This window comes from Canis aureus, chromosome 1 (assembly GCF_053574225.1).
Source record: "Canis aureus isolate CA01 chromosome 1, VMU_Caureus_v.1.0, whole genome shotgun sequence".
Classification (NCBI taxonomy): domain Eukaryota; kingdom Metazoa; phylum Chordata; class Mammalia; order Carnivora; family Canidae; genus Canis; species Canis aureus.
Genome location: NC_135611.1, coordinates 42,683,029 through 42,695,201, shown reverse-complemented (window position 1 = coordinate 42,695,201; position 12,173 = coordinate 42,683,029). Strand labels below are relative to the sequence as shown.

Sequence of the window (12,173 nt, the reverse complement as noted above, 5' to 3'; positions counted from 1 at the left end):
AGAAATGAATATACACTAACTTCAGCTTTAGATTCTGACCTTTCCACTACTAATCTGAACTTAGATTGTGCAACATAAAATTTAAGATTTGAAAGATATTTTAGAGACCACTGAGTCCTAAGCCCATAGTTTTCAGAACGGAAAACTGAGTTCAGGAAAACTAGGTGATCTGTCCAAGGGTACTCAGAAGAGCCAGCTCATACACTCAATCCTAAGCCAGGCTTCCTTCTACCTGGCAGAGTCACTTTTTTTAATACCGGAACAGTCTAAACATTTAAAAAAGAAAACAAAGAGGCTTTACAACAAATATTGAAATTGTTATTGGAAAATAGTGAAAACCTGTGGCCTGAAGGAGTAAATGTCCTTTTTAAATTATATTAAATATTAAGCAATATTAAGTAATTGAATATTAAATAACTCTTTAAAAAAAACCATCACCATATAAATTTATTTTGGTACATCAACTGTGTAACTAAGCCAAATGCACTGATTAATGTTCTTGTTGAAGAAGAGTAGTATTTTGTGTCTACAGTTGTGGTCCATGTGATATTAATATCTTACTTATGCATTTGTCTCTCTTTCGTGATGATCTAAATCACTCTAGTTCAGCAAGGCAGTGTAGTACAATGAAAAGAGCACTGAACGAGGAGTCAAAAGAGTCTTGACCACTTGTCTGAGCAGTTAATTAGCTGTGTGACTTGGACTTGAACAATAACTAAAAAACAAAGAAATGGGCTAGGCGATCTTTAAGTTCTTTTCAGCTCTAAACATCCTTCACTATCCTCATCACACTCATTGAAACTGAAAGTAAACACATGAAAATTCATGAGGTCTTAGATTTATGCAATTTAAAGCAGCAATTCATTCATACAATTACTGCCCCCAAAATTCTACATTTTAGAAGTTCTATCCACAGAAAGGGTCTTTATATAATCTCAAGGCCAATTTACTTTTGCAAAAGCAACTCATAGGAGTAAGACAGATCAGTCCTGAAATTTTTGCCTGGCCTTAAAAAACTGTCAGCATTCCTTCTAACTTCCTAGGTCATTCTTAGAAAAGTAAATGAAGATCTCTCTTTCCATCCTTTAAGAACTAAACTGACCTCTAAATAAGCAACCAAATTATTTCAGTATAAAAATAATTGAAAAAAAAATTAAAATGGTATTCTAGCTATAACTTAAATAAAAATAAAAGCATGACTGTCAATGTTCTTTGGTTAATTTTATACACACAGGGAATTTCTACTGAAATATTAAATAGCCTTACATTTAAATCCTTTTTAATTTGCATTCATAAGCAATTGTAACATACACACGCATATATTAAACCCACATCTGAATAAATTAGTGAAATCTAGTATACTGAAACTAGCCGACATCTTTCCAGGAATACTGGTGTACATCTACTTCTGGGTTTTTTAACTCACTATGTCCATTTCATTTATCACATATCTAAGAGAGGCATGAAAATAAGATGCACATCTGTTTTCAGCACTCCAACACAAGCTGTCAGGATTGCTGTCTACAGAATTCCTACATTGAGTGAAGAAGAGTAAATAAACCCATTGGGCCCCCTTCACATCCGAGATTCTATGACTCTATAATTATTTTTCAGTCTAAAATCTGAAAAGCTCATCTTTCTAATTGTGATAAATTACAAGAATAGACCCAATTTTTTCAACCTTTGCATGTAACTCTGAAGACCCACCTTACAAAGTATATAGTCCTGGAAGCCAAGTAAAGAAAGTAGATTAAGGAAGAGAGAACTATCTACCCTGTCAGAGGCTGCTAATTGATCAAGATGAGTACTGAGACTTGACTATTGGATTTAGCAACATAAGGTCATTGGTAACCTTAACAAAAGTAGTTTTGGTGGTGTCATCAGTAGGGCACCAATCTTCAAATTGACCTGATCCCATCATACTCTGCCAAATCTGTAAGAAAGTTGTTCTGTCTACATAAGAGGTCTGAAGGCAGCATGTTTCCTACAAGGATGGAAGCAGCACTAGGCTACCCACCACCATGCTTCACCCAACTGAACTAACAGTCACAGATGCTGACCTGCCTCTACTCTCATCAGGCAGCTGAGGGCATGATGTATCAGGATTATCTCTTTCATTTTTACCAATGTTTGGATAGAATGACTAATTAGTCATCTTGTTCTCATTTGTGCTAAATTAAGGAACCCCAATGGTGTCATTACCCACTTTCTCTTTTCTTTAAATTCAGGGTGAGTCCCAACATATTCCACATCCCCTACTACTGTCATTGCTGCCACTACTGCTAAAGCAGAAATAGAGTGGTATTCATAGGTTAGCTATGAACTTGGTAGGCCTAATTCCCTTAGCTCTCCAGATCAACAGATTACTGAAGTCTTAGTAGGTGGTTTCTTACCTCTAGATTTGTTCTCTCTGGGGTATATGTATGTGTTTGTGTGCATTAACTTAGTTATATGCCACTCATATTTTTAGTCAATTATTTTACATGTTAAATGTCAATTGTTGCATGGAGTACTTACAGTAAAGAGGTATGCTGGGGGAAAGAAAGAACTCTGAGTTTAGAATCTAGAATTCTAAGTTCAACTTTTCTGCTAAGTAGTTCTGAGACTTTGATCAAGTCACTTGATCATTCTAGATCAGTTTTCTTACCTAGAAGAGGAAGGAGTTAGATAAGATCAGTGGTTTGTAAACTGTGTTCCCAAGAGCCTGAGTTTCTCAGGAACAACAAAATGAGTGAAGAGAGGCTATGCCAAATCAGCTTTCATCTGTCTTAGAGACTGAGAATCTGCTACTGCTGGTAGAAATATTTGATGGATTTAAATATTGCTTTGCAATATTAAAGATTCATTAATCTTTATGGCCCTATATATGATACAAGGACTGGATTCAGTGTATTTCTTTGTCTTCCAATAAAAAATGATCATATGCAGGAAACTCTGAATAAATTATCCATAATAGGAATTAATAAAATAATATTCTAATAGCATAAATATATAGGTTACTGCTTAAAACAGCCAGAATCTCTTTGGCCAAGAAATATTAGCTTCTCTTTAACATTTTTCTAAAATCAAACCCTAAACATGTACCCCTAACCATGCCTCCTGAAAAAGCTTAGATTCACATGAAGTTACAATTCTCACATGAATTACTGGACAATCCCAAGAAAGAACCTCACATTTACATTCTAAATTCGTCTATTTGGTTCTATCATCACTAATATTAACAATCAGTTGATTACTGCAGCACCTGAGTGGCTAGTGGTTTAAGCGTCCTACTCTTGGTTTCCACTCAGGAAATCTCAGGGCAATCTCAGGGTCATAGGATGGAGCCCAGAACTAGGCTCTGTACTCCATACAGAGTCTGCTTGTCACTCTCCTTCCTTCTCTGCCCCTCTCCAGGTTCCCATTGGCACGCTCACACATGCACACACACTCTCTCTCTCAAATAAATAAATAAATAAATAAATAAATAAATAAATAAATACAGTCTTTAAAAAGGAAAATAATCAGTTGACTACTTTTGGTAAAAGACAGTCAATGTAGGATTAAAGGAAAACTAATTTTCTGGATTGGGAGTTATCTCTTCAGTACAATCAATTATAGTAGCCCATGATGATAAATGTTAAACTTAGGCAATAACCAAATATTTTACTTTCCAATTCTTCATTGGGTTCTGAGTTATACTGGGCTCATAACATACCTCTCCCTGTCTATATTATTGGTATCTTTTCACTTGAAAACTATAACATTAATTTATTTAATTTAGTTATTGTTTGGGAGTATTTCTCAAAATTAAATTGTAACATTGTTATCAAAATAAAAAATAGTATTTATTACTTTATTTCAAATTTCATTTTTTTTATTTGAGTATAGTTGACACACAACATTACATTAGTTTCAGTTATACAGCATAGTGATTTATCAAGTTTACAGATTATGCTACGTGTACAAGTATACCTACCATCTGTCATTATATATCAATATAACATATCACTGACTATATTCCCTATACTGTGCCTTTTATTCCATAACTTATTCATTCCATATCCGAAAGCCTGTATCTCCTACTCCCCTTCAAATTTCTTCTTAATGCGTTATATGCAAACATAATCAGGATGGGCAGTGCATGTCTATCAATTAATTTCCTGCATCAGTTAATTTCTGTGTGTCAATTTCCTCATCTGAAGAGTGAAAACCTTACCACCCACACACAGCTGAGTTTATTCTGAGAAAAGAATTTTAACAAATTTGTGTAAATCTCTGACATCATAAAATGAAATACACAACCAATCTTGCTCCTCATTAAGCTATATCAAATATATGGCACCAAAAGAAAGAAAAGCAGACGTGTCTGAGCCAAGTTTTTATTCCCCACAGGGACTTAGATATTTATACCCAGTAGAAGTGATGAAATTACCATTCTTTTTCTTTCTTCCAAAAAGAAGAAAGAGAGAAAAGATGTAATAGCTAACACTTGTGTGGTACTTTAAATTTATAAAGTACTTTTATAAGTTATGAATTGCAATTTTTGTAACAAACTTGTGAAGTGGAAACTATTTTTATTTTACATCTGAGGATAATGAAGTTCATAAAAGCAACTATAACCGGATTGCTCAGAGGAGGAGCAGTATTTGGACCAGGAATTCCATCTCTGAAGTCTTCCCCCTTTCCACCAAACCAAACTAGAATAGTAGATTCTTTGATAACAATACACACTGTGGGGGCACCAGGGTGACTCAGTCAGTTAAACATCCAACTCTTGATTTCAGCTCAGGTCGTGATCTTGGGGTCCTGGCATCAAGCCCCGTTTTGGGTTCCATGCTCAGCAGGGAATCTGCTTGAAGATTTCTATTCCTCTCCTTCTGACCCTCCCCCCTCTAAAATAAATAAGAAATCTTAAAAATATATATACACTTTGAAAGTTAGATATCTGAGTAATATCCTGGGTTGAACTAACCCAGGAGCAGTTAGCTAAAGCTCTGAACTACCATTGGCCACTGGTCTTCATCTTCCAACTCACTCTCAACTTGTCTTCTGGACTTTTTTGCCACTTCATATACAAATGTCCTCTTTGTACCATAAACACAGTGATGGAAGGGACTGGGTCTTATTCTTGTTGCTCCATAATAGCTCATGTGTAAGAAAGTCTAAACAAATAATTATTTAAATAAATTAAGTCATCAATTCATGAAAAGAAAAGAAAATTTTGAACACTTACTTTGTGACTTGCTTAGTGCTAGCTTAGTAAACAGGACAGAGAGAGTCCTTGTCATCATGGAGTTTATGGACAGTTGTAGAATAGCTAACAATAATAATTATGGTAACTCAACAAGAGCCAGGTGCTATGAAAGGTAGAACACTGGGAATTAACATAGCATGAGGCAACAGGGAAGGCCTCCCAAAAGGAAACACATTGAATCTGCCTTCTAAGGTTGAAGAGGAGGGATACAGATGAGGAGGAAAATGCAGCTGAACCAGAGAGATGTGTACATGTATGAAGATGGGGAAACGCGTTCCCTAAAGCATATCTTAAATTCTGCATCTTACAGAACTACTGTGGCTCAGAACCAAATCTAATAATGATGTTGGGATTTTCAGGGTAATAAAGGCATCATTAACGGATTCAAATAATTTCTTCATGTAGGTAAATCGTGTACTTTTTTGTATCTTTAGCATATTTCAGTAAATGTATTCAGCCTTGCTATAAAAACAGGGGGTGGGTAAATAATTATCTCTCTTTTATCAGAAACTAACCATATTATGTCATATGTAGAGATTCAATATTCTAATTGCTGTCAAGCCTGGTTACGAAACTGTATTCTTATGAAACCAGGAGGAAATGTTATAAAGATTTATTTAGTCACAGCTGTCTTTACAAGTAATTTCAAATTTTATAGTTATATTTGTACTTCCAATTGTAAATTAAGTCTTTATTCAGTGGGATTTGGGGAGCTGTTATACAAGGTGTCATAAGGTTATGTGTGGTATTCCATGTTGTAGAAAATACAATAAATTACATTGCTTTAATGGCAAACACTTTATACATATCATTAAAATGAGATGTATGCACAGCTTATAATTTTACAACTTTAAAGCTTGGCATAAAATTTACACACATATATAAACTGCCAGAAAGACACGTTTTATTATATGCAGACAGACACTGAATAAACTGCTGAGAACTCTCTATGAGATACTGTTATATACTGAATTTTGTTCTCCCCAAAATGCACATTGAAGCCCTAACCCCCAGTACCTTAGATTGTGACTTTATTTGGACACAGGGTCTTTGAAGAGATAACAGAGATCAAATGAAGTCATACAGGTGGGGCTCTAATCCAACAGGACTTGTGTGCTTATAAGAAGGAAAAACACCAAGGGTGTGTAAATACAGGGGGAAAAAAAGGAGGACACAGTGAGATGGTGACCATCTGCAAGCCAAGGGGAAAACTTTCAAATGAGACCAAACCTGCTGGCACCCTCACCGTGGACTTCTTAGCCTCCAGAACTGTAAGAAAATACACTTCTATGGTTTAAGCCCCCCATCTATAGTACTTTGATACGGCAGATGTTATAGACTAAATTATTTCCCACCAAAATTCATATGTTGAAGTCACATAAGCTACAGTGTGACTGTATTTGAAGATCAGGCCTTCATGGAAGCAATTACAGGTTAACTGAAGTCATCATAAAGGTGAGATCCTAATCCAATAGGACCAGCACCTTTATAAGAAGAGAGACACACACCAGAGAATGCTTCCTCTATGTCTGTGCCCACAGAGAAAAGGACACAGTGAGAAGGCAGCTATCTATAAGCTTGAAAGAGAGCGCTTACCAGAAACTGGATTTTCCAACAACTTCATCTTGGACTTTAGCCTCCAGAAACTGTGAGAAAATTGATTTCTATTGTTTAAGCCCCCCAGGCCATAGACTTTGTTATGGCAGGCCAAGGAGACTAATATAGCAGCAGACTAACACAGATAAGTACATTTTAGTCATAAATATGCCCATGTAAGAATATGCATGCACATGCAGACTGCCTAGATATAGTGAAATTATCTAGAGTTGTATTTGAAAACAGTGGGAGGACTCTTATTATATCTTTGCATATTAGAATTTTTCTTAGATTAAAAATGAGCATGTATAATTTATGTTAAATATACAGCCAGATTGTATTCGGATACAAATTAGGAAAAAACAGAGATTGTTTTTATGAAGTGGGGCCAATATATGGGTACTCTCAAAGGAAAAAATGTTTTGGACATATTCACAAGTTGATTATTTCAGCATTCAGACAGAACATTAAGAGACTCAGCTTAACCTACCTGTAGTCACCAAGGAAGCACATTAAATTTACACTCCACTGGTTCAAATTAAACTTTTTACATATAGCTGTTACATTACTGTCACTTATCAAGTTACCTTAACAAGCTTTTTGTAAGTTTAATTAAGCTTTGACTGATTCTCCAATGGTACAAAGAAAGATGAATTCCTTAAATATTTAATTCATTTAGGACTCCAAGTATGATTTTCTCAATGTGGCTGTTAATTTCTTGGAATTAATTACTTTGAATTAAAGCTGCTTTTTCAGACATCGGAGACACAGAGTCACAGCTCACACAATGCATAATAAATTCAATATTTCGTCTGTTTTGAGAGAATTTATCTCAAACTGTATCTAAAATCTCAACCTGGCAGTCTTATCTGTGACCATGGAACTCAGGAATCTTTGACTGTAAACTCCCTTCCAACCAGGTTCTTGGTTTTCCTTCCGATTCCCCTTTTCAGGCAAGTATTAATGAGGGAAAAGATTAGCTGCCCTTCACCTGCGCCATCAACATTCTTTTTCATGCTAATTCCCTTCTCCTTAACTCATGCCATGCCTCTTATTCCTCAGAAAGCTCTTCCCCTATTACAGTCAGCAGGCAACAAAATCCCAGGCCCCTCCCTCCCCTCAGTATCCTCTGAAAACACTGAACACACCATGGCTTTAATTACACAGTTTCTATTTGTTCTCTTCCAGTAGTTTGAAGGCTACCCAAGACTGGCATCTGTGTTCCTCAAGACTAGATCTCCAAGAAGACAAGATCAGGCAACCACATCTATGGAGCAAAAAATGCCCCCAGAACCAGAAACTGGATTCCCATAAAAGAAAATGGAAAACTGGATACATGAGAAGACAGAAAACCACACACACATACACACTCATGCACGCATGCATGCACACACGCACATGGCCACAAAGACAGAAGCACACGGGCACAAAGCCTGAAAGCCTCATGATTTGTCAGCACTCAGCACCGACTCCACTGCTCCAAGCCCCATGCCAGATGCTGAGGTTGTTATAGGAGCCACTAGTTGACTCAACTTCTAAAGGAGAAAGCTGCCTTTTGATTGACATTCGAACTCCCTGAAGGATGTGAAGACACTGGAAGACTATAAATTAGCTATTTAGCTCTCACATTTACAAGTCTCACTTTAGGGAAAGCTTCTTCTCAGACACCGTTTTCTAGCACTAGCAACATAAACAGTCACTGAAAAATATTTCTAGATTAATTCACTGAGCAGTCTTCCTTTCCTTCCACTGCCACCTCCCACACACCTCTGATTCAAAATATAAGTATTTACATCTAAAATATAAAACACAAAATGGCATGTTAGAATATCCAGTTCCAGGAACTTCCTATTTAAAAAAAAAAAAAGTGTTATAAAAATACTTTTGTTGCAAAGAAAAATAGGACTAGGAAACAATTAATTAGAAGGGAAAACATTGCACTGCCATGGTGGTTAGGACAGAAGTAGCCAGCACTGGGGGGCAGGCATGGACGCCCCTCCTGGGTGGGTGCTCTTGGGAGGCAGGTACCTACCGCCTTTCATCATGCCAACTTCATAGCACTTGCGCAGCCGACAGGCCTGACAGCTCTTCCTCCTGTTCTTATCAATTGTGCACTGGTTGGTAGCTGGACACATGTAGTCATTATGTCCTATTAAAAGCAAGAGGACAGAATTAATATTATTTCAGGAGATGTAGTCAGAATCTAGAGAGAAACTGCCTGGAGGATGTTTTCCTGTCATCTACTTGGCTTTACTGTGTTGCAGATACTCTGATAGGTCAGGTAAGATGTAGACTGGAAATATCTGTTGAATTCAGTAATAGGAGTCATTAGACATAAGGATTTAAGCAACTTTTGTGGGACAGCTAAGATAGAAAACAGGTGTGGGTTGAGCTATGCAGGAGAGGTGAGGAAAAGGCAGAGCTTAAGTGTGTAGACCTCTCTGAAGAGTTGAACTGAGAAGTAGAGAGGGATGTAAGGTGAAGGTTTGAGAGTGATGTGAGGTCCCGGGAGATCTTTTCTGTGAGACAGAGTTGTATATCATGGATGTGAATGAGAAAGAGAATTTGAGCAACAGAGATGCAGTAAACATGAGGTTAAAGAAAGAACTCCCCCATGTTCTTTCCACCCCTCAGGCTGTGGCTTCCTAGTTTCATTTGCAGATTCTCTCCAACATCCACTCTAGAGCAGCACAGGACTCAGTGTCAAGCCCTTCTTCTTCTCTTTTTTTTTTATTTTTATTTTTTTAAGATTTTATTTATTTATTCATGAGAGAGAGAGAGAGAGACAGAGCGAGACAAAGGCAGAAGGAGAAGCAGGCCCCATGCAGGGAGCCTGACGTGGGACTCGATCCTGGGCCTCCAGGATCAGGCCCTGGGCTGAAGGTGGCGCTAAACCACTGAGCCACCCGGGCTGCCCCAAGCCCTTCTTCTGATTCCAAAGTCTGCCACGAGAGAATCTATTCCATGGCTACAGCTCCCGTGGTCATAAATGCAGATGATTCGCAGATTTGTACTCCCAGACCAACCCTCTTCTTTGAGTTCTGACTACATAGGGCCAATTGCCCATAAGAATTTTCTGCTCTAAGATTTAGAGGTCACCTCCATTTCTTTATCCCTCAAAAGAAGTCTGGTTTCTGATGTGAATATCAAACTCCACAAATTAATAAATATCGGCATGTTTAATGAAGAAATCCATTTATCTAAAATCCAAATGCTTAGGCCTGAATTTAGACTATGGAGATGATATATATTATTTTTAAATGTTTCCCATTCTCAAAAAAAAAAAAAAAAGTGAGGAAATATTGCCCCCTCTAATTCAGATCATCTGTGTCTCCATTTTCCCATTCACTAAGGGCAAGATGTAACATGTATTAAAGTGTTTTCACTATAGAACTCTTTGTTCCTTATTCAGCTTAAGGGTCAATCTCAATTAGAATAGGGTGGAGTGGGACCTTAACAAGAAATGTTGGTCTCATAAAACTTGCTTCTCCATCTTTAGACATACATTATAAAAATAACTACATAAACAGGCTTCAGATCAAATTAACACATACATTCTTCTTCCGACCATAATAGGAACCAGCAAACTAGCCAGCAAAATTGTAAACTGACAACTTCAGTAAAAGACCACACACCACCTCAAATATCCAGGAATAGTTTTTATGTTTAGAACTGCCCTTATTAACACAGACAAGCTGAGGAAATAATAGAATCAGAAACAAAATTTACCTAGGCAGATGTTAACTTTAAGCAAAAGTTGCCGTCTTCTGACACCTCAAAGAAATTTTCAGTGTTTGGTTTCCTATGATGTTTATGCTCTACATGCTGATTTATTTTAAATCTAAAAATGAGTTTATATTAAATCTCAGAAGAAAAGAGTCAATAATCATTCAAACTAAAAATTAACTCTGATACACTTTCCTCTCAAAAACCAGTTGTTCTGCAAGCAAGAAGATGGGAGAACTGAATTGGACCAGAGGCCAACTGGCAAAATGTTATGTTTGCACTGGCCATCCCTGTAGATGTGTATCTTTATAGAACCAAGTGAAATTCCTGAACTAACATGTTTAACAGATAAAACACACTGGATTTGTGCAATTGAATTCATCCCTTAACTAGAAAGAAAATAGATGCACAGCAGAATCATGTTTGTAATGCAAACTCTTGGTGATAAAGTGGATTTTCTGCTCCGACTACATTAAAATTTAGAATTAGTAAATTGGCAACAACAACAAAAAAAATGAATAGGTACATATTTGATACATGTGGTTAAAACAAAATCTTCTTAACTAAACACCATTAACTATTTATAAGTCTTCAACTTACATCAGAGAAGGAAAACAGCAGGTAGTTTTTTGTTCTCTGAGTATAACTTTGTAAAGGTGTGTTGTTATTTTTTTTTTAAATACTCTCCATACTGGGTGGAGCTGAAACTCATGACCCTGAGACCAAGACCTGAGCTAAGATCAAGAGTCAGATACTTAACCAACTGAGCCACCCAGGCACCTCAGTAAAGGTGTGCTATTAAAGCAATTGAATCAATTCAAAATTAGTTTCTTTAACAAGAAACTTTATTTTAAGCTTTATTATTTGTTCTTGTGAAAACAATGCCTGTGAAAATCCTATCCTATTGAAGTAGAGTTAATTTTTTAAAAAAATCACACCAACTGTATGAATGAAATATACAGTGTTTTCACTGAAGACAGTGAGGAACTCCATGTACCCGTGACCAGATAGGCCCTAATGTGCCTTTTACATTAGGCCTGGATGAAGTGTGAAAGGCCAAAACCAAGATGTGAGGCTCAGGTGATGTTTTAGAGAAATAATCACTATTGTGTTGCCCACCAAAAATAAAAGTAAAGCTTTGGACTAATATGGGGTCTGAATAATTGGAAATAGAGAGAAGAGGAGAAAAATGAAACCTAAGCAGAAAGCATGAAGAACAGGAACCACCAGGCCAACCCACAGCTCCTAGGCCAGCAGATGGGCTCATACACAGCTTTTCCCCACTTGTCTCTGGGATTCTTTCTCTCAACTTTTTGTTTTTCCTTTTCTTCTTATTTTTCCCTCTGTCAGTAGTAGCTGATTTTGCATTGTTACCACCACATAGAAAGATCACAATTGCTAGCTACAAAAATAAGCAATGACTCATGGTTAGAAATTAATAATATATTATTATAAAAATGAGTTTATATTTTATATAATAATATATAATAATATATATAATAATATATAATTATATTATATTAATATAATTAATATAGTCTTATATTAAGAAATATAAAACAGACCATATTAAAACAAGCAGGTGAGGACATGGAGAAAAGGAAACCCTCGTGCT

General features: G+C 36.5%; 1 protein-coding gene across 3 annotated transcripts in view; it reads right to left on the bottom strand.

The window, feature by feature from the left end:
- Positions 1-12,173, bottom strand: part of ESR1 (estrogen receptor 1) — a 277,313-nt gene that overhangs the window by 195,959 nt on the left and 69,181 nt on the right. For all 3 annotated transcript variants that reach the window (XM_077896962.1, XM_077896968.1, XM_077896956.1), the window contains exon 4: positions 8,865-8,981. In XM_077896962.1, the coding sequence (XP_077753088.1) occupies positions 8,865-8,981 (117 nt within the window). The remainder of the gene's footprint in view (positions 1-8,864; positions 8,982-12,173) is intronic.